The sequence below is a fragment of the Thunnus thynnus genome, chromosome 1, assembly GCF_963924715.1.
Source record: "Thunnus thynnus chromosome 1, fThuThy2.1, whole genome shotgun sequence".
Taxonomy (NCBI): domain Eukaryota; kingdom Metazoa; phylum Chordata; class Actinopteri; order Scombriformes; family Scombridae; genus Thunnus; species Thunnus thynnus.
The window spans coordinates 27,664,163-27,688,354 of NC_089517.1; the positions used below are offsets into that span (position 1 = coordinate 27,664,163).

The 24,192-nt window shown below is 39.6% G+C and overlaps 1 protein-coding gene across 2 annotated transcripts in view; it reads left to right on the forward strand.

The window, feature by feature from the left end:
- Positions 1–375: 375 nt before the first annotated feature.
- Positions 376–24,192, forward strand: part of LOC137185728 (protein unc-13 homolog C) — a 114,651-nt gene continuing 90,834 nt past the window's right edge. For both annotated transcript variants that reach the window (XM_067594061.1, XM_067594069.1), the window contains exons 1-2: positions 376–907; positions 8,097–12,360. In XM_067594061.1, the coding sequence (XP_067450162.1) occupies positions 8,295–12,360 (4,066 nt within the window). In that variant the 5' untranslated portion in view covers positions 376–907; positions 8,097–8,294. The remainder of the gene's footprint in view (positions 908–8,096; positions 12,361–24,192) is intronic.

Genomic DNA, 24,192 nt, shown 5'->3' on the forward strand with positions numbered 1-24,192 from the left:
CAATGTGTCTATGGTGCTGAAGGTTTATTGACCTATTACATCACTCTTGTTTCCATCGGAATGGAGGAGTCACACGCACACACAGACACACAGACCCCCCCCCCCCCCCTCACACACACACACACACACACGCACACACTATGTCATCCTCAATTCACTTTCCATCCCTTTCCTTTTGCTTCTCTCACTCAAGGCATCCCGCGCAAGCCTGTGTGTGTGTTTTGGGGGCATCTTGTGTGTTTGTGTGTGTGAGCTGAATTCTCTCAGCGAGCAGAGAGAGAGAGAGAGAGAGAGAGAGAGAGAGAGAGAGAGAGAGAGAGAGAGAGAGCGAGAGAGAGAGAGAGAGAAGAGTTTTGTATAGGGGAGGGACAGACATTCTCCAACCGGGGAGCAGAGCCTTAGTCTGGGCAGCCAGGAGCAGCAGCAGCGCTGTCTGCATCCCGCTTTGGACTAGACACCCCGCGCTGTGACACGGTCTACGAGCAGGGGTGTGTGACTGTGTGTTTGTGTGTGTGCGCGTGTGCGTGTGTGTCAACCGTTGAGCAAATAAAAGCCAGCAGCATGCGGCATTAAAAGGAAGCATTTTCGGTACCCCATAACGCGAACAGGGGAGCACAGCAGAGGAGCCAGAGACTGGGGTACAGAAGGTTGGCATGGAGGAGAGGTGTGTGTGTGTTTCTGCGCGGAGGCAGGGCTGTGGGATGTGGTGTCTGACGGACGCGGAGCGATGCTGTGAGCTCTGGTATTAGCAGGCAGCTGCGCACCGAGCCGCTCTGTCCCCTCCCTCCCCTCCCCAGCATCGCTGCTTTGCTCGCACCGACCATTCGCTGAAACCGGGGAATCGGCTCCACACGGCTCGCTGTGCTCACTACCACTGGCGTCCTGCACGGGGATTTGACACAACCAGGTATGTGCAGCGGCGTGGACCATTTGGGAGCAGGATGCGTGTTTGCATGGCGTGGGGATCTTGACTGTTTGACTTCATCCTTAATCTTCTTGTTGCTTCCCTCCCCTCCCTCTGTGGCCCTGTCAGTGGATTAATGAAACGTTATTTGAGAATGATGCGGAGATGGCATCATCTGTCGATGTAACTGGGGTGAAATAATACAAAAATGCAAAGGTATTAATGGTATTTAGTGGTTTTGTTGTTAATTTTAAAAAAAAATCAGATCTAATACAAACACAAATGTCCCATTGCTCCCATTCTCACCTTTCCCCATGTTGTTATGCATAACGGCACAACATGAACGCATGAGAGCAATGCTGTTGTTTCACACTGAGCAAATGCGATGAGACTGGTTCTCGTCATGCTGGCCAAAGAAACGGTAACAATTTGATTTATGAGGGGAGACAATCTGTTGTGATGTTGGCTGGTTTCCGAGGGCTGCAGGCAGATATTTCACTGTTGGGAAATACACAGGTTAGGAGAAGGGAGGCAGAATGTAGCTGAGGATGGGCGTGAGGGCAATATGATCTGAGGATGCACACACCCTCACACGCTCAAACAGCCCCCCCCCCCCTCCCCGTAGTGCTCCTCTCTTCTCTCAAAGCAGAAAACGCATGCTTAAAAACAATCATGCACGGAGGCATGCATGGCTGACATGTGTGTGCATGCAGGGCTGCACACACAGAGGCACAGGGATGCACTCACCCACGTACACTAATCCACACTCGGCCATAATCCATAATCATGTGTTCTGGAGACATGACGCAACACATGAGCATCTCTCATCTATATGTATCCGTTTCTAAAGGTTTGCAGTCCTGCATCTCATACAGAATATGAGAATGAGCAGCACATCACAGCATGTAGTGTAATTGGTTGCAGCATAATAATCTTAAATTGGCATACTTGCGTTTTCATCAGGAGAAAAGAGCAGATTGTACTATTGTGAGAAATAGGTTAGCATGCCTCCAACTGACACTCATTTTCATTAAAGGAGAGTGGCAGAGATTGTAAGGCTGTGAGAAATGGAGTGTTTCAGAGTGCTCTGCTAATCAGATGCATTAGGAAAAAAGGGGGAAATAGGTCCCTGGACATTAATGCAGGGCCTGGGGTAGCAGTGCCTCAGAGCAGAGGGAGTGGGTGTGGCTGAGGTGCTCCCCTTTCTCTGGAGGTTTCTCTAGTCTGACTCACAAATGGGAGGGGCGCTATACCTCAGGACCACAGGAATTCCCAGAATTTCTTTTGTCACAGTAGCAGGCAACTCATTTTTCAGCGCTCCTATCTGATCATGCAAGATGATCAAGGAACAGGTTATTTTGTGACATGCTAGATATGCGGTTGATGAATAAGTTAAATACAGTCACACAGTGCCTTGCTCAAAGGCACAGAACACTGGCATTGTATAGGCTGGAAGGAGCGGTGCCACAGGCTGGTGAAGGCATAGTCATGTATTTCACAGGCATATGGAACATATAACATACTTGAACATGTCATAATATATATCTAAAACCTAATTGTATTATGGACCAAGTGTAATAAACTCAATTATAGATACCGGACAGGGCCTTCTTTTATGGTTGATGGTGTGTGTATGAGCACATGCTACTTATTAAGTTACCTACCTGTGTATATTACTTATGAGCCATCTTATATAAAAAACTAATAGTCCATCTATCTCTGCTTACATGCTACAGAAGGAGTTCTATTAGCCCATATCTGCTTATATTATGCTACAAACTGCAGTCAGGATGCATAATAGAGAAGATACTGTAGATGTTGATAACTTAACGTAATCTCATTTTGTATGCACTAGTCATGATGGCTCTGAGTAAATGGTATCATTTCATTTGTGGAACATTAGCTGCTGAGCCTGCTCACAGAGCCATGTCTTTCTGGTCAAACTGATAAAATGAAGATGAGTGGGAAAAGGTGATCTATTATCTGTCATCCTTTTCTCCTAATTCTTGCATCATTACGCTCTAATGGGACGATACAGGCGATACCTCGTGGGCATTATCAAGTCATTTGCGTATCAACCCCAGCTCTGGAAGAGGCTGAATGCTTCATTTGTCAAACCTTAACATGCAGATGTCAGGATGTTGGCTATGTCAAGAGAAAGGCAGCTCCCTAATTGGTAATCAACACTCATTAAACAGTAATACCCTTTCAGTGTGATTTGTCCAGACAGTGCAGTACAGTGCTTTATATAAGTGACATTTCAGTCATTGCTACAGTAAACAGTGACATATCCCAGACGCTGTCAGCCATAATTGTGTCTCTTGCTCAATACAGTACATCAAGTACATTACAAAAATTTGCATCACAAATTCATAATAATTGGTTGAAATTAACCAGCATTCATTGTTAGGTGTATTTTGTGAGGAGCACTGTATGATAATGATCCATGATTGTTGACTCATTCAACAAAACAACGACAACAAAAAACAAACAAACAAAAAAAAGCATTAATGTGTTGATTAAATAGACTTCCTACAATGAGCTATCATAATTTTGCAAATTCATTTTTATGGGTTGATAGGGGTTATTGTTTGAAATGTTATGCAAAACCAATTTCCTAAAAGCAAGATCAATTTTCTTTTAACGATGAACAGAACCCTGAACAGAAAACAAATTTGGACTTAAGCTTGGAAAATTCCCATTTTCAGCAAAGGAGGCATTTCTGTCTCCGCCAACCCTCCCACGCAGAATAGGAAGCCGTTTCCAAAATGATACAAATCTAATACTTATTAAACTTGACATTTGAGTCACATGGAGAATACAAATTTTTGGATCAGCAGTTCCAAGAATTAAACTTATAGACTTGATGGCTGGAGTTACTGAATTGAGTTATGTACACATTGTGTTTTCAACCCAATTATTCAAAGTGAGAATATTCATAAAAAGATCTGGTTTTACACAATTCAAGCCTAAACAATATACCATTTATATTTTTATCCCTTATCTTTGCATTTCCAACTATGAATAATGGAATTTTTTTGCAACCGATTGATTGAGTTTCTATAATCTGCTATTGCTGTCACCCAAATGTCTAACTCATTTATAATTTAGTAGTGTATTCCCTGCAAATCATTTCATTTTGTTCATTTTAATTCACTGCATTCCACTCATGATTTCTCTCTTTCACTTATTGTATGCCCACATTTCATTCTGCTCATTATATTGTATTATTTAAGGGTGCAGATAATAAATATATTCATTTATTACACTCATTTTTGGAATTTCTTTCTGCATGCTACAGTATAAGAAATCACTGAACGGGAAAAGAAAACACTAATTTCAGATTGACTGATTATAAATAAAAACTTGTTTTCCAATTATAATTAAATGGTGCATCTCACGAGTGTATGATATTAATTTTCCTGTCTTTGTTATTTTTAATAACTCATGAAACTCTGTATAGTCACAACACTTATCAATCGGCAAAGCGAGCCTGACATTCTGTTGCACAACACATTAAACCTTTGATAGCCATTGACATGCACATGATAGTGTTACCTGCTTTTCCTTAAATGAGATGCTTTTTCCTTGCCTTCCTCTGGGAAAAAGCCTCCAGCATGCCATTCAAATCCAAGGCTCTGACTGATCTATTTTAACTGCCATTAGTGATGAGAAGCTGAGTCACCTCTGGGTCATCTTGTTTCTTCATTCATTCTCAAAGCCCTGACACATCCACAGCCCATTCACTAGGATTCTTTTCACTTCTCTTGAGGACTTGTGAACATGTACAGACTACACTTGATTGACATTTTGTTACAGCTGTTGGGGTGAGACAACTTACACTGTTATCATTCTTATTAGTATGTTGTGTTTCATAATAGCACTTAATTCCCAGCATAGTGCCTCTCAACTTCAACCAGAGGAGAATCTTATCAGCCGGAGTAATTGAAAACACCTTTGTGGTTTGTTTTACAATAGGCTTCCTGCAGCCAGCACTGATTTTCAACAGTGTTCAGTGTTTCCCCTAGAATTTTTTTCAGGCCTGGTGGTACGGACCGAAAAAACCCTAACGGGACGAGGCACACGGGATGGCATATTCGCGCGGTCAGCTTCAGTCAGGTGGCGCAGCAGGCGGTCTGCAATTTATATTTGCATTCAAATTTTTGTTTGCTTGGTATATTCAAGACTTAAAACAAAGTGGTCACAAGGAGAGGATGACTTAATAAGCTGTATTTATTGCATAAAATAAGCTGCCCCTCTCACTTCTTCCCCATCTGTATTTTTACTTGACTTCAGAGTTTTGGAGAAAAATGTTGATATATTTGTTTGTCCGTTACCCACGTTAGAGCTTTTTCTCTTTTTAGGCACTCTGCAGTAATTTAAAGGGACTCTGATAGCAGTTGCACTCGCATCACATCAAGAGTTTCCCAGGCAACGACTGACTCACGTTTCGGGACAGTGTTGTACAGAGGCTCCCAAACACTATTGATTATTGATATCTGAATGAATGGATATTTGGCGTTATTTTTGGCATTCAAAAAAAGATTTTTTTGGACTGATGGGGATTCTTGTTGGCCCGATGGCCTACCAGGCCTGTACAATTATAGGGGAAACACTGGTGTTTTTAGTCATATCCATATAGCTTGAGACCTTTTGCGCTTGGGTTGCCAATGGGCACCACCCCAATCAGTATGGTTCTGTGCTTGCAACCCCTCTCTTTCTCCTTCTCTTCTCATCCAATATTATCTGCAAATCAGAGTGGTAGCAGCAGTAGAGTATAAGCAGAAAAGCTGATATTAGTATTTGACTTATATCCACCACTGTCCAAACCAAGTTTTTTCTCCAAGCTCAGGAGCTTCTTTAAGAATGTTACCCTGTTTTTCAGAGAAATGTGGTTCTAATTTTGCTTTATTGACCAAAGATCCTGTTTCGTTTAAATACCCATACCGAAATATGTGAAATAAGTGAGTATTTTGGAAGGCTGTTTTTGATTATTCTGACTGACAAGACATCTCAGGTTGAAATTGGGTGGAGATATAATGGTAATAATGTGATATAACCAAAATCTATTTATTAATAAATATGATAATGGTGTAAATAATCCCGCCCTCAGGTGCAGCAAAACTAACAGGAAGGAGATGTCAATCAAGCATGTACAAGTTGTACAAGCCCATGCAGTACTGAGAAGAGGTCTAATCAGGCAGCATAACTGAAAACGCTGGTATGGGTGTAGGCCTACTATAGGTGTGCAGGAGCTTTACATTATAAACTATAATCCTTGAGGAGTGGTTTTAGTTGGATAGCTTAGCACTGACAAGAAAAATTCATAATAACACAGAAACCAAGTGGAGTAATCCTTTCGTACTCTAACAAATAAAGGTGCCCCTGAGCAAGGCATTTAACCCTACTGTGGCACTTCTCAGTTTTTTCATGCAAATATAGGTTTGAAAATCAGAAGCCAACCTGAGACTGTTGCTGAAAGTAGTTGAGGCAATGTCACAACATATTTAAACAATATCTGATGTATATGTCTGTCTGTTATTTATGGGGGGGGGGGGGGGGGCAGTTTTGGGTCATGACCCATCAGTTGAAAAAGGCTGCTCTTGGCTTTACGCCAGTCTCCAAGAAAGCTGAGTCATGAACCTCCTCATACCATAAAATATACTATAAAATATAAAGTCATCGCTCTACATCGCATCCTGTTTTCATTACATTTTCTAATGACTCATTTTGACGCTGCTTTTTCCATAGTGACCTGTGATGATATCAGGGCAGTTTTGGGACAGAATTCTGAAGGAATTTTAATTTACTTTTGACAGAATGACAACTTTGGTTAAAGTACTTTATTACTGTAGCTGCAGTTGGTAAGCTACAGCTCACTCAATGAAATGGGTACAAAAGAGCAAGATCTTTACATATAATGAATATGTGTTCCTGCCCCAGGCCTGCCTGAAACCTTATCCCATGAAGTTAACAAAAACTCAAGCTCCTGGATTCATTCCATCATACAGTGCTGGCAGGAAAACCTCTATGCTGACAACCTAGCCTCAAGCCGTATTTATTAATGCCTGGTCCTTCTTCAGAGCAGGGCAATAAAAGCTAACTGTGATGCTGTGTTTCACAGCTCATTTGAAGTGAGCATGTCTCTGTGGTCATGAGACTGTAGACACATCAAGCGCTAAGCCCCAGAACTAATGTGGAGCAGCTGTCAGATCCTCTGGACAACAAACATCCCTCTTTCGACTCAGTTGGCCAGTTTCACTCTATAGAAAACACACACCTCTCACAGTCACTCCAAGCTGTTCAAGGTTTAACACTATGCAGCATGGCTCAATAAGTCTCTGGCCTATTTTCCATGAGCCTATGATGGCCATTTTATCCTCTCTGTAAAATATATAGTCTGCTGCACATATGCATTGTGACACCTGAATGGTTCAGGTGCTGGACCATTCCAATTACAACTAATTGGGACATAAAATACATGACAACATAGGCCATTAACTTCATCATTTTAACTATTGAAGATGCCAGCATCATCCTCATCATTATAATCAATATATTGAACATAGCTGACACATTTTATCTTTGATGTTTTGAAAATGAGGGGGAGAACTACTTAGTTCAGCCCCTGTATTAATACCAAATATTCAGCATTTTTCATCAAACTAGATATTTAGTTATTTGATTATATCATTAACACACTGTTGAACTATGATCATGCTTTAGTTTGATACTCCCTGTGTACTTTAGACCTCCTGTCTGAAAGCATTGAACAATTAGAATAACTATATCTTGCTGTAGAAGATTGATACATCAATTTAGCGTGTGGGTCTATTGACCTTGACTGACACATACACATACATGAATGCACATACAGTCATATGCACATGCAAGTGATCCCCATACAGCTTGAGACGTTCCACCCCCAAATCAATAACAAAATGGTCAATGGTCTTTACTTTGAATGTTAAAATTAATTGGGTTGGGTGAATGAATTGGGTTTCTAGATTTCTCAGTGAAAGATTTTATACATTATTTGTGTTAGGGATTTTATAATAAGCACTGTCTTGTTGACTGTGAATTGATAACTTTCTATTCTTTCTTCCTTCCTGCTTGTTGTGCTTACAATTTAAGTGTGATCAAGGAATCTGTATTCAAATTGTAAGTAAATATTCTTTTTTTTGTCTTTCAGAGAGATGTTCCTTTTCTGGAGAAAGGCCATTGGATTTAAAATCATTAGTGAGCCTCGACGTGGACTGCAGTTTTAGTGATTGTGAGCTGGGCTCCCACTGTCAAGCACAGGTTGATAGTGCTTGGCTCACCACCGCTGTATTCCCAGCCAACTTCTCCTCCACTAGATGACAATAAACAGTCTACAGGATTGCCATCCATGGTTTCTGATCTAATCAAGACTATATCATCCTACTTTGAAAAGATTTGCAAAGGAATGTTTACAAAGAAATTGGCAAACCCAATAAAGAAGAAAGAGAGAAGCGAAAATAAAGAGCCCAAATTGACCACTGATTTGCAAGCACACAATCTAACTCTTTCTACCACACTGAAGACTACAGTTAAAAAGATTTCCAAATGCTCTTCGGCACGTAACATATCACTTGAAGAAGACGACGGAAAGAACGACTGCTCGTCTCTTTCACCCACTTTTAGTTATCGTGTGGCTATAGCAAATGGACTCCCAAAAAACTCTCTTTTTTTGAATAATAATGAAAGTATCTTTCCTGAGGTTCTTTCGATTGATAGTAGCTACTCTGACTCTTTGAGTGAGACAAAACCTGTCCGGAGACTGGATGAGCATAAATCCCACACTATGCCAGTAAGACGAAACAGGAAGAGCCTCATCAGTTTGGCTCCCTCTGATGGCAGTTCTGAGGGAGAACGAGTGGAACGCTCCAGTCTGCACACACTTCGGCTGGGTGCTCTACGCAAGTTAAGAAAATGGAAGAAGAGTCAGGAATGTGTCTCCTCAGACTCCGAGGTGAGCAATTGGAGGAAAACACTGGGCATCCGGAGCAAGTCCTTGGATCGTGCTGGACGGCAGCAAAAGAGCTCAACCCTGGAGCCTGGCTCCTCCTCCACAGGCTGCATCAGTCAAACACAGGATGTTATGGAGATGATCTTCAAGGAGCTTCAGGGGATCAGCCAGATAGAGACAGAACTGTCTGAGCTGCGTGGCCATGTAAATGCCCTAAAGAGCTCCATTGATGAGATCTCTAGCAGTGTGGAAGTAGTTCAGAGTGAGATTGAGCAGCTTCGCTCAGGATTTGTCCAGTCTAGAAGGGAAACACGTGATATCCATGACTATATAAAACAAATTAGCCATCAGGCCAATAATTCAACCTTGCGGTTCATCAATGTTCCTGAAGAAAGGTCAGAGAAAACAGAGAGTCTAATATATAAAATACTAAAAGACAAAATGGGTTTCATTGATGCCCAGAAAACTATTAAAATTGAGCTTGCTCATAGGTTAGGGCAACAAAGAGAATGTTCTAATGCAAAACCTCGCCCTATTATTGTTATTTTTGCAACAACACAAGATAGGGATTTAGTCTTGAAAAAATGTTATAAACTTAAAGGAACTGGTATTACAGTTTCTACTGATAGCTTAACTCATGATGGAAAGGAGAGAAAAGACAAAACAATGTCTTCTTCACAAACCTATGAAAGCATGGATATAAAGGTCTCAGGAAAGGATAAAGTAGTGGAGAGCGATGATTGGGACTCAATGGACAGTGATAAAGAACTAGATGAATTAAGCAGAAATAAATATGCAATGGTAATTTCAAAGCCTGTCCACAAGAGCAAATCAGAGAAGAGGCGATCCCATGACCATAGCCGGTCAGGAGAGGAGGCAGGCTACTCAGGCACAGTTCACTATGCTGATGACTCTTACTATGACCCAGATAAGCATGGAAAGGCTTACTACTCTGATTTGACCCCTGGTTGGCTTTCCCAGAGTGACTATTCCACCCCTAAACTCAGCCGCTCTGAGTCTGACTGCTCAAAACTTTGCCAGTCATACTCGGAAGACTTCTCAGAGAGTCAATACTTTACACGGGCTAATGGCTGCTCGCTGCTGTCCTCCTCAGATCAGGAATTGTGGCAGAGAAAACAAGAGGACATGGCCTCCTCCTGGTATGCTAGCCCTAGTCATCCACTCGGCCATGAGAATCAACCCTATGAACACAATGAGGTTGAGACTACAGAAACTATTGACAGTGGGGTAAGCAATGGACTTGTCTGCATGTCTGGGGACAGAAGCCACTACAGTGGCTCCCAGCTCTCTCTGCAAGGTGACCTATCACCCTGGAAAGACTGGCATCATCTGGAGCAAGGTGCTGACTCTGGGTTGGAAGTCTCCATAGAGGTTAGCAGTCCTTTTGACCCATCAACCATCCCTGGTTTTCCAGAGAACATCACTAAATGCCAAGAGGTTGATTTACAATTTGAAGGGGATGAAGAGTTCATGATGCTTGATAGAGAATCTTCCCTACCACCTATAACCACACATATCATTCCTCCCATCACAGAACGGGAGCCTGTCATCAAGACATCTGTTCGGCAGTCTAAAGAAGGGTCTAAGGTGATCACAAAAGAAAGCATGAAAGTATCCTCTAAAGATGCCACTAAAGCTACCACTAAAGTGACACACAAACAAACTAAATTGGTTCCAAAAGAGGAACCTGCCAAAATATTGGCAAAGGAAAGTCCTAAGGTGTCTGCTAAAGTTTCACCTAAAGTAACTTCTAAAGCAGCTCCTAAAGAGTCACCTAAAGAGCTTCAGAAATCAGCAGCTAAAGAATCCTCTCAAGCCATCCCTAAAGATAGTCCAAAACTAACACCTAAAGATGCCACAAAGCCCATCATTAAAGAAGTATCTAAAGTGACATCTAAGGTAATTCCTTGTGAGGCTATTAAAGTCACTCCTAAAGCAACCCCAAAAGATAACCAGATAATGACTCCTAAAGAAAGTCCTAAAGAATCACCAAAAGAAAGCCCTAAATTAACCCCACTTGAGAGCCCTGTCTCAACCCCTAAAGAGTCCCCTAAAGAATCCCCTAAAGAGTCCCCTAAGGTCAATGCTAAAGAACCCACACAAGTTGCATCTAAAGAAGGTCTGAAAGTTGCTAAAGAGGTTACCAAAGAAGCTGTAAAACTACCACCAAAAGAGGTCCCAAAAGAGATGCCTAAAGTAGCACCTAAAGAGACTAGTAAAGTAACCACTAAAGAAGGTTCTTCTAAGATTCCACCTAAAGAAGCCCCGAAGGTAGCCCCTAAAGAAAGTCCTAAGGTGTCCCCCAAAGAGACACCTAAAGCAACCCCAACCGAAGCATCTAAAGTGGCCTCTAAAGATGCCCCTAAGGAAGGCTCCAAAACACTTCCTAAAGAAAAATTCCCCGAGCTGGATGTCAATCATAGCTTTCATCAGGCCCAGAGTAAGTCTTCATCTATGTACCGTAGTCAGAGTGAGATTCGAACAGAGAAGGTGGAGGAGGTGCCAAAGTCTTGGAGCAGCAGGCTCAGCATAGATCTCAGTGAGAAGTCCTTTGGTTTTGGCTTTGGATCTACACTGCAAAGGGCTAAGTCAGCTCTGGAGGTTGTTTGGAAGTCTGGTTCTCAGAATACCCCTGCTCCCCCTGAGGAGCCCTCCAACTCCTCTTCCTCATTTATGGGGCGTTTCCGCACCCTGTCCACCTCAACTGCAAATAACTCCAGCACTACCATAGACTCTGATGTCTACACAGAACCTGTCTTCTACAAGGCAGAGGAGGAGAAAACAGGTGCAGAGGCGGAAGCTGGGGAACAATCAGTAGACAATGAGACTCACTATGTTGAAGTTATGGAGCAGGTACTGGCTAATTTAGAGAACAAGACTAATGCTAACGATACAGTGGAGACAGAGGAGCCTGTGCAGGAGTGTGAGGCTTCTCAGGACTATGATGTTTCCGATGACATTGATGCCTCTCAAGACAATGATGTCTCTCAGGATTTTGAGGCCTCTCAAGATTTTGATGCCACGGAAGACTATGAGACAAGTAAAGAGGCATGTGTTCTGGAGTATGATTGCAGTTTGGATGAACAGTATGATGAAGAGTACAGTGAGGATTATGAAACCCATCTGACTGAGGACACTGCTGAATATGACGCAATGGTGGAGTATGTGGATGTAGAAGAACCAGACGAGACTGAGGACAATGATGTGACAGAGGAGATGGAGGAGGGTGATGAGGAGTTGGAAGAGGTTGAGGAGATAATAGAGGAGGCTGCTGAGGTGTCTGAAAAAGTGGGCCAACAGCAGGAGGATGAAAACAAAAATGTTCCTGAGGAGAAGCCCATAGAAGCCCCAACCAAGAAGCGTGTGCGACCCACATTCAAGGAAGCAGCTTTGAGGGCCTACAGGAAACAGATGGCTGAGCTGGAGCAGCAGATCCTGGCAGGGGGTATGACTTTTTACTCCTTAATGTTTTTTATGGTGTCATTTTACTTTGGCGATACATGGGAGGTCATAACAATGTGTTTTTCTATCATATATATAAATAACAGTAACTATTAATATTAATATAAGTAAGCTAACATCTCAGCTGCAACTGTTTGAGATACTGACAAAGAGAGATGAGATAAACAACAAGTAAACATTGACATCAGGAAAAGGATAAGGTAATGCAAATTTACAGTGTCACTGAGATGGTACAGTCATCAACATGTAAGTCTCAAATGTTTGAGCATCCTTGACCATAGCAACAAAGAAATTTGTCAAATGGTTCCAGCTACACTACCACACATGGTAAGTAACACTGGCAAAAGTATAAAAAGATGACAATAATACATAAATAAAAGTTACAGCAAAAATGTTTAATGTGATCAAATGCCTATGCCTAACAAGTCTGAAGTTTCTGCATGTTTATTTTCATACCATATTAAATTAATATTAACCAATTGAAAAAATAATAAATCCATAAAGTATTAGTATGATTTGTAAAATGGTGAGCAATGTAAAATGTATGCACAATATTTAGTTGCTCTAAAACATACAAAACCATTGGTATGGTCTGTTAATCCTAAACATCCAGCAGCAGGTCCTCTGTGTTGTTAGTGGCAGTTTGAATCACAGAGAATAACATTCATTTATGTGTTTGAGACAAGCCTAAGGCTTGAAAAATCAGATGGATTTATGGGAACCCCAGACTGGATTTATGGGAACCCCAGACTTTGATCAGCTTATGGATGTCTCTTGGAATTGGTGATTGATTTTGAGTTGAAAGACCGAAGATGGGATTCTCTCTGAAGGTGGAGGGCAGTGTTAGTATGGGCGCTGACTTTGTGTTTGTATTCCCATAGAGCAGTACTAAATTCTCTTTTAGTGGACTGTGGCTCAACTGATAAGATTGTCAAACTTGTTTTCTGGAGGTTTATCATTTATCATCAAAATTTAATAGACCTTCAAAGCTACAGTAGGGCTGGCCTCCAGACCTACCATCAATTCTTCATAACTAGTGCAATGCCTGTTCAAAACGTGCCTGTTTGGAACGGGCTGATTGCTTGGCCTCCGGTACTGCTGCTTTAACACATAGAAAAATTAATAGTGTTGATGTGAGGTGTGAATGAGTATATACACCAACAACAGGAAAGAAACTAACACTCTACACAGATGTTAAGTACTGTACTTGTGAATCTTTTCTCAATTTAAGTATAATGAGGGCTGCATTTACAGCTTTTGAAAAAATGTGCATCCTCAAAGTGGATCGATCATATTGGGCTCTTAGATTGTTTATTTTCTCTGGCTTCAGTTCAGATCATTTGAGTGGGTATATTTGCTCAAAAGCTTTGTGCTTATATCAGACATATTGGTTTTGAACTGCCTGTGGGAAGTAGCCTAAGAGTCTGCCCATTCTTGATTAAAAGCTGTGTTTTCGCTGTCTACTTGTCTCTTTTTAGAGCATGCCATGTGTAAAAACTTCTCTTGAGCTGAGCTGATACTTAAAGGTGACGTGAAAACACTGCAGACCACTGATTGGTCAGCCATTTATTTCATTCACAGGCTTTCTGTTGCAGAGAAAGTTTTCCACCACTCCCTCTCCTCGCTCCACCTCTCTCTCTCTCTCACGTGCACACACTCTCAGCTGCTGTGCTTGAAACACAACATTCACACATGAGGAAAAAACAACACAGATTTGTCCTGTTCTTTGTATTTACTGCTTTTGTTGGATGTAATGAATGAATGAAAAGAAGAAATGCAGAGGAGGAAAATGAAACAGAAACTAAGAGCATCTGTCTCCACAGTTCATCTGTTGAGTGTTTGATGGTTGTTTATTTGTGCTTTAAAACGTGAAACAGTCAGGAAATAACATTGTATTTCTGTCATTCACGGGTTTTCTCCCTCTCAGAGAAAGCTTTCCACCACTGTCTCTCCTTACCAGCACTCTCTCTTTCGCCTGCGCTGTCAGCTTACTCACCCTCTCTCTCTCTCTCTTTTTCTCGTCTTTTTTAAAATGACTCGGGAAGCCAACAACGATGCTTAACTTTTAATGTTATCAAACAAAGAGAGATGTCCTCCCCTTGTCTTTCTAATGGCAGGGTTGTACGGCTCTGATCTCTGCCTGTGTTCATGACATGCAGTCACAGAGCCCAGAAGTCCCACCTTGCTGCTGCAGAGCTGATTGCTACAGTTTATTAATATTGAAGATGTCGCATGTCCAAATTGCACCAAATTGCACTTCCTTGGGTCCTCAGCAATACACTTGCCGAGTGTGAAGAGGATTGGATCATTAGTTGTTGAGATACGCGAAGGACATACATACATACAGACAGACATACAGACAGAGAGTCCTTCCTTTATATATAGATGAATAAAAACATGACTTCAGTCTTTTATTGAGTGCCGTTATGGTGACAGGCAGTTAAGTCAAGTGTGAACATGAAGTCCGTACATATTGACTTACCACCCAGTATGTTCTGTATGTTGCTGATGTTTTCACTGTGTTGATGTTTTAAGTTTGAGATATTTTATTCTCTATGTGCAACAGAATATTGTGCCAAGGCTCTCATTTGTCTCTTTGTATCATTGTTTTTGTTCATTGCAGTAGTTGCCTTGAATAGAAAAGGCTGTGTAGCCGATAGGTCAAGTCTTACTTAAAAAGAATGTGATTTAAAATCAACTTGGGTGTATAAATTGTTAGGATTGATTAATTGAAGGAAAAGTGGTTCTTCAGCTGGAATGAAAAAAGAGACCAGGGAATTTCCACTCTCATTTAAAGTGAAAAGGTTTTTGACCTACATATGTAGCTGCAACTGTACTCATGGTGAGGTATGTACTTTACGTCAGGGAATACAGGCTACACGGAAGACTGTGAGGCTGTGTGACAGATGTAAGCACAAACCTTTTCATTGGCCACATTCACCAAGCATCCAGCAGGGCTGTTATTTACTGAAGCTCTGACTCTGAAACAGTATTCTTTCTCTGTCATGTGGCTGTAAGCGATCATGCCCATGCCTCCCAACCTTTTAAGACCAACAAACTGCAGCTCATATAAAGTATAAGAGTACACTATACATTATCATCTAAATTATTACGACAATATACCATACATGATCAATTCTATTCAGTTCTATTTAAATATGGCATCACAGTGTTAACAGATTGAATGGTGCCTGAGTATCCCTCCAGGACTTCTCTGTGTTAGCTCATCCATGTCAACACAGTGAGAATAGAAGGGATGCATCAATAATTCTTGTAGACTGTAAGGCCAAACTGATTTTTGAGGCTTATACCGCTTTTGATATAGGAGGTCTTAAAATCTGGCACAGTGATACCGTCCTCCTAAAAACCCATTAACTCTTTAAAACCAATTGATAGCATCAGTCATTTCAGCAAATCTTTAAAAGCAACATTTCTTTACACTTAAGAGACAAAGCTCTTTAGCAGCCATGTTAATTATGACTGCTGACCTTTAGGAGGAAAGAAGGAAGTAGTGTGGCGTTATTATAGAGCCACCTAGTCTACAGAGGGAAGAGGTCAGGGTTGACAGGGGAAACAATAGCACCTCTGACTTTAACACAAGAGACTGTTGTTTGTGTCCTGTTTCCTACCAACAGTCAACATAGGTTTCTTTAAACCATGACCATGATCATTTCCCAACCTTAACCAAGTGGTTATTACTGTAACGATGATGACGAAGGCCCCCTAACCTAAACAAAGTTGTAACTTTAACTGAAACCATGATCTTTCCCTAAACCTATCTAAGTTGTTTTTGTGCCTAAACTGCATTGTCACTGATTTTTTTTCAACAGTTATTTACAACAGTTTTGCAGGGCACTGAAACAATATTGTCCTATTAATATCAGCATTACAACAGAAATTGCTAATATGTGTCATTCTAGAGGGCATGGACAAGTAATATACTTTGTCGTTTAATTTGGAGAACTTGTTGGGCACAATATATAGTCCTACAGTCCTGCATTTTTAACAAAACAAAATAAGATGAGCAAGAATGGTTACATTTTATTGTTAAAAATGAACTTGTCAGAGCTTTCTGATGGACAAATTATGTAATGGTGACATTGTTTATAAATCATCTCAAACATAAAACAAATCTTTAGAATTTCTGCACTGTAATTTCTTGCTATTTATTGCCTGTGACTGTGCATTCTTATTTTTATACATTGCTTTTGCTGGACTACCAGGAAAGATGTTGTTCAGTCAAGCATGTGCAAGGTTAGGCGTGCAGTAGACTCCAGGCATATGACTCCAAATGTAAATGTGCAAGCAGTTGTACTCACTGTCTAATGGCTCTTATCTTTTTTTTTTAGAAGTGAGTTATTGGCCTTTTAATAGTTTGCTACAGTGTTTCTATATTTTTTAATAGTGTGTACTAGTTCTGTGAACAGTGATGTATGAGCTCAGACACTGGAGATAATCATTGTTAGTTAAGACTTTAACCAACAGTGCAAAAACATCTTGAGACAGGATGAAACAGGTCAAAATGACAAGAAGAAATGTGAGGCAGGAGTAACCATAAAAAAAAGTAAAGCCAATGTGTGTAATTGTAAATATTAGAGCTAGCCATTTCTGGCAATTTTTTGCCCATTATTTATACAGTGAAATCCTGCAAATCACACACATTATCACAAGAAAATATATAAAAACTATATACTTGATTAAGATGCTTTTTGATTTGTGGATAAATGCTTTATGCAACAAATAAAATATTGTAATGCATTTGTTTAGAAAAAGACATATCAAAAAAGTCAACAATGACATGACTGACCTGCTGTCTTCGCTGTCATCCTAAATACTCTCAAATGCATTTCTTTGACAGCATAAAATTCAGCCAATGCTACCTAACATTAAAGGACTGGTATTGCGTAAAACAAGAAAAATTGAGCTTTATGATGGATTAGAGTGATGGTGGGGGCTGTCCTGTGATGTAAAATTACTCAACTCTATCTCCATGGTCTTTTTAAGTTATTTGAAATCTTGAGATTCATGGCTCATGAGCTAACCGGAAAGTCATGAGTCCACCCCTGCCATAACTTCTGTAGTTTGCATTTCAGTCAGATGACGACCAAAGCAGGACACTGAAAGTGTGCTGTTATTAGTTGTTCAGAAGCTAAAAAGTTTTTGCATAGTCTTCCAGAGGATGGAAATTTATATCAGGAATGGCTGAAAATTAATTCCCTCTGTTATCGGCAAGTGTTTGTGTGTGTGTTCCATATTTACAGCCAACCGTCTGCTTAATGAGACTCAGTACATCGCAGGATTTTCAATCTTTTCATCTTCAATCTTTGCATGAAGTTTTAAAACAAGTGCACTCATAAACATTGTTTCTTTCTGTTACTTGGCTAAAGGAATACAATATATCTGTGCTAAAACTAAGCTAACAACTTCCAGCTACGTTTGAAAAAAATACTTTTACATTGTTAGGAAACTTGGACATGATCTCACTGTTCTAAAACATCCTGTTGAAGTCTCAACTGTGCGACAGCAGGTTCTTCCCCTTCATTCAGGATCAGACTCCGCTCTCTAGACTGCTATATACTGACTTACATCTCCAGCTGCAAACAATACTCCAGGTAAAGATGCAGTGTAAGGGAGTTTGCATATATTAGGTATATACATATTCTGATTGGATGGGGGTGAAGTTGGGGGCCAAACCTCCTGCCAATTGAAGTGGTCATTAATAATGCCGATTTTATGTAAATAGCTTCCGCCTGCTGGAGGACAGAAGGGAATCTGGGCTGTAAGGAAAGATGGATTTAAAGAAATCAACTTTTGGTGTATAAAATGTCACACATATGTTTAAAATAGACTCAATATTTATATAAATGAATCAAAAAGGCCATAATACCAGATCGTTAAAGAACTCTGACAGTCTGTCCATTTATCTGCCAGTTTTAAACTACCAACCACCTGACATTTTCCACAATCTCTTTCACCTGCTCTAACAGAGTTGATGAAAACACTGGAAACATTTGTTTAAAATTCATTATAATACTGATGGAGAAATAGTTAAAGATGGATATGTATTCTCTATACTCCTCCCTCATTAGCTCTATGCCTTCATCTCTTGTAGCTGATGTGTGCTCATCATGCACGTGCTCTGAAGCGTGCTGGCTGGTCTGTGTGGGAGCTGTGAAGGGAGTCTCAGCAGTACTGCCACTCTTGCCAGGCCTGTCTTCAACTGGCTACAGCAGCGTCTGTATTCAGATGCTAATTCACACTCCCAAGGGCATTCTGTAACCAGGTCAACCTTGCTTGGAATATTTATAGAGGTCTGCTGCTAGTGAAATTTGCTGCTTGCTCCTGAGGGAGCAAAGGAGGTAGACCCTCTTTATGCTTAGTGCACCATTTCTCAAGAAAGTGTGGATATGAAAAATGCAGATACAGAGAATGAAGAGTCTCTGTTGTAGTTTTGTATGGAAGCCCATAGGAGACTTTATTAAAATAATAATGAAAACTTGAAAATGAAAATGTAATTCCAGAATAGCATTATAATTTTCCACATATGTATTTGTTATTTGAGTGAAAATGAAAATGAAAATGCAATAATCAAATTTGTATTTTCATTTTCACATACTTGTATGGGCATTCTATGACTACATTACAATGAAAATGGAAAAGCTGTTTGACATTTATTTTCAAAGTAATACCCTGCTGTACGGTGGACAATATTCAAATGTTAATTCAAACTTGAAAATTACAATACAATATAAAAAAATGTAATCTCATCTTCCGTTTATGCCGGCAATATTTAAGTCACAATTAAAATTGAAATGAAATTTTCTAACAATTTGAAAATTCAATCAAACACTTAACCTGCTGTACAGTAAGGCGAGATACTATTGTCAGGCTATACGGAGCAGATCAAGCCAGACAAGAAGTCAGATACAGGAACAGCATAGAGCATCTGGTCAACTAGATAATGCTAGCACCATGTTAACAGCAAACTACAAGAGATTTTAGTGTTTTATACTTTAAAAACAAATCACAACAAAGACGTAGGCGCACAAAATCTTAACTTCTTATTACTGGCTCTGCTCAGGCTAAGTAATAACCTCATCAATTTCACATCTGGGGTTACAAAACATAACCATTCACTGTATATAACTAATGGCCCCTCATTGATAAAGGGTGTTTTATTTTGGATGCTGTTCCTGTGATCTGGCTTGATCTGCTCTGTGCAGTTTGACAATAGTACCTTGCCTTATGAAAGTGGGAACAAACTTTTAAATTAGGCCTTGTAGATTTGATATGAGTGAAGATTCAGCAACTGGATTGCTTGATTCTTGCCTCAGATTTGTTCAGAAACAGATTTTGGTTGACTGCTAAGGTGAAATAAGTGAATGTTTACGCAGTTGACTGCAGTTGGACCCTTCTCTGTGGCTGTGCACTGTCTGGAGTAGCAGGATGGTGTCCTGCCTACAGATAATGATTGACGTCCCCACTGAAGACCCGCCTTGATGAGAGGACTGACAGATTGCATTTTCATTTTCATTGTGACCCCAGAAGAGTGTGGTGACATGTAAATGTAAATACAATAGAATGGGGCACTGTTTTGGTTATTGCATTTAAATATTGTCCCCTGTAAAGCAGGTTAAGTCTTTGAAAATGAAATGTCAAGTGCCATTTTCATTTTCATTTTCAAATTGTTAGAAAATTGCATTTTAATTTAAATGAGACTTAAATATTGCTTGCATAAATGGGAAGTGAGGTTACATTTTTTTCAATATTGCATTTTAATTTTCAACTTTGAATTAACACCTGAATATTGTCCTCTGTATAGCGGTGTATGACATTGAAAATTAAATGTCAAACAGCTTTTCCACTTTCTTTTTAATATGGTCATAGAACACCCATATGAGTATGTGAAAATGAAAATGCAAATTGGATTATTGCATTTTCATTATTTATTATAAGTTTTACTCAAATAACACATACATATGTGGAAAAATGATAATGCTATTGTGGAATTACATTTTCATTTTCAAGTTTTCATTATCATTTTAATAAAGTCTTCTATGGGCTTCCGTAATTTTAGGTAATACCATCCCATTCATAGCACTGACTGATTCAGTACTGCTGTTGTCATCTGACTGCTGTAAACAGGGAAAGCCTCTTCTCCACAGTTTCGCTTGCAACTTAGAGGAGCTATGACTCTAGTTTGCATTACATTACCTCTGGCTGTCAGATTAGACACTGTATGCTGTCTCTGATTGTGGTGTAGAATAATTGCATAACCACAGTGATTAAGGCAGTAGTGTTCCCTTTATCTGTACAATTTAAATCTCAGTTTCAAAAACAAAACAAGTATTTCTCTTTGATTAGATGTGGGGTGATAACCCATTTTACCCCAATGCTCTATTCCTGGCTTATGCCTAAAGGGATTCTATTTTTGCACTAAAACAGAACTAAACAAACCCTCTGACATCAGCCTGCCACAAAAAAAAAAAAAAAAAAAAAAGAGCTGAGGGGAACACTGAGTGTTAAAGTTGCACATATACTGTAGTTGATGTGTTTTCTTCTCTAGTACAAAATGGTGAGTCATGTGGTATTGTTTGAGTCATCTGAGGGAAAAGTAAAAGAATTGGTAGCTCAGACCCCCAGGATTCATATCTCACTTTGAGTTACCACATTTCATTACAAAGCGCTGTAACCTCTCACTACACACATCTCCCATTTTCTTTCCTGTGTTGTCTCATATTTGTTCTCTTAAAAGTAATTTGTGAGATTATTAATGACACAGATCTTAATTGGTTATGATATATAATATGAAATGTTTTGGTATTACCTCTATCTACTATATACAAAGAAAATATTTCACTACACAATATCACTACACAAAGAAAATATTTCTATAAAATAATAGAAAGTGGTGCAAGCAAAAAATTACCACCATTACATAAAAACAACATATTGTTGTAAATGGTACATGCTATGATCCAACATTACAGAATTCTAAATAAATAAATGACTAATAAATGTACAAAGAAGTATATAAAAACATGAATATAATAAAAATAATATAGTTTCCAATAGTTCTGGGGACCAAACAGCACAATATTCAATATTTTAGTTAACGTTCACACTTTATCAGTGTCAGACACTATTTTCCTGTTGAATTACACACCAAAAAAAATCATAAAATGAAAATATCTAATTGCCTTTTTTGTAAAGATTATTTTTGGGTTTGGTTGCTGTTTTACAGAGAGTTGGGTAGGAGGAGTCAGTCTAATCAGTTTAATCTCTGTATGTTCAGTGAAGCCACTGACTGGATGGAAACATGCAGCTCTGCCAAAGAAGAGACATACTGTAGACCTTCTGGTAATTCAAAAGTTGTCTTTCACATGTTGTGTTTATAGTTACCACTGCTTAATCACCTGGGTTTTGTTTCGAAGTTGGAGGGAACCCCCTGGGCTTCACTGTGAGGATGGGGATGTTGGTACTGTCGCTGAGCTAGCGATAGTATAGTTTAGTGTGTATGCTCGTTTTCTATTTCCACACATCTTAAATGGCTTACGGTAGGCAACCATGACAGAGCTGGACAGAGTAACGAAAAATAATGTTACTAATATTAATACTGTTAAGTAATGGACCTTTTTCACAGTAACTTTAATGTTACACTTTTAAATGTGTCATACTATTGCAAGATAAGCACAGGTGGAACTAATCACATTAGCTGCGACTGTATTCCAGGTGTATCAATAAACCAATAGGGAGCTGACATGCACAATATCATATTCCTGGACCTGAAATACCTTAATGGGATTCAGCCATTAAAATGTTATAGCCTATACTGTGTGTTTCCTGTTTCTTATTATGTAAACATTTCAGCCATGAAAAGTTAGTGATGTAGCCTTTTCGTCTTTTTTTTTCAATTGATAAGAACTACAGAGTACTGCATTAATCAGTTAATTTATTACTTTTTGAAGTAACTTGAAACTACTCATTGGTGAGATGAAGACAATATAGCCCCAAAATACTCTTAGTCAAGTTTAGGCAGCTGAAACTGTTTGGTTGAGGTCAGGGAACTACAGTATTGTAGTATTGTAAGTTACCAATACAAGCTATTGGTAGTAGAGACAGTGTTGAATACACTTCAGCAGTTATGAACATTACACTAAATCCTGTCTCAGCAATAAATGTAGATATGGCTCATTTTAAACTGTTTGAATACACCCAAATGAACCAGGTGTGCACAATCTCCCTTACTCTCAGATTTTACTTTACTTTTCATCAGTAAATCTTGCTGTACTACATCCTGCACTGCCTTTTTGATAAGTTAGGTGCATCTAAGGGTGGGTCATAAATGTCATTGAAGTTAAACTTTTCAAATGTGTAATTCACATACGTGAATTGAAACTTTTCCTAGTTTGTTAATGTAGATGGTAGTTTGCTAACAGTGTAACATTAATGCTGATGTGATTGCAATTGCAGTTGCATTTTGAGGTACAGTACTGCTTGTCAGTGAGCAGCAGGGATAGAAATGTGAAATATTTTATAAAAACATTTGACATTTTGTGTTTGACCTCAGTTATTAATGTTAGTCATGAATGGACGTGGTCTTTTCCATGAGACTTGAAACTTGGCATAATTTTTGACCCCAGCAGATTTTTTCTGCTCCAATGAGCTGTAATTTATGTTGGATGTGATTTGTATTTTAAGACACAAGACTTAAGACTTGAACAAATCTGAAATGGTGATCCCCATGTACAAAAGAGGTCAGGGTGGATGGATGGGCCAACCAAACTTAAAATTTTAACACCAAGGACTGCTGTTTGTTTCCCATTTCCAACTGCAAGTCATCATTGTTTTTTTAAAACCATGACCATGATCGTCCCCTAATTTTAACATTGCGATTATTATTGTAAGCATGATGACAAAGGTCGCCCAACCTTAACCAAGTAGTAATTTTAACCCAAGCCATGATGCCCAGGTAGCATTTGTTTAAAACCTAAAGATAGAAGCTCTGTCAGTTTGAAATATGTTTAAGCTTGTCACTTCTATAGAGCTTTGTGTCATCCAGCTGTCACTAATTTTGGGTTTTCTTGATTATGATTGCTGCAGTTGTATGAAGAATTTTTCCTTCAGTGTGTGTGTTTGTCCGCCTGTGTCTATGTATGTATATAGACACACATCAGTGTATATTTGTGTGTCTCTGTGTGAAAGTGTGTTTGAATGTCTCCACAAGAATGCATGTTCCTGGAACACAGGTCAGTCCTGGTCGCACTGTCCTATCAGCTACGTGCAGGCTTTTCTGCTCCAGTGAGCTCTGATCTATGCGAGGTGTGACCATATGTGTCGGCACTGAGATGCAGGATTTACTGCGACTGTTGTTACCTCAACACTTTGCCCACAGCACATAGTCACAAAGGTTTCCTACCAATCAATTACATTTTTGTTCCACAGATTTAAGGCACCTGTGAAATGAGGTTTATATCAGCAGCCTATAGCCTATCTTTGTGGTCTGGCTTTATCTAGTACAGCTGCAGACTTGCTGGTAGAGGAGATGGCACTATCTTGTATAGCTGTGCTGAAAGTAGCTTAGCTGATCGCTGTCCATGGTACCCACTCACACCTTAGCTCCTTTTTAAGTGCTGTTGCTCTGCGTGTGATATATTGTCACAATTGAACAAAAACTGTAGTTTTCCTACAAAAATCTTTTCAATAATTCAGACAACTTTGTTTTAATGTTGACTGGAATACACTTTTAATGTCTTTAAATGATCAAATGCATCCACAAGGACCACTCATTATCAAATATACACTTGTGGTGAAC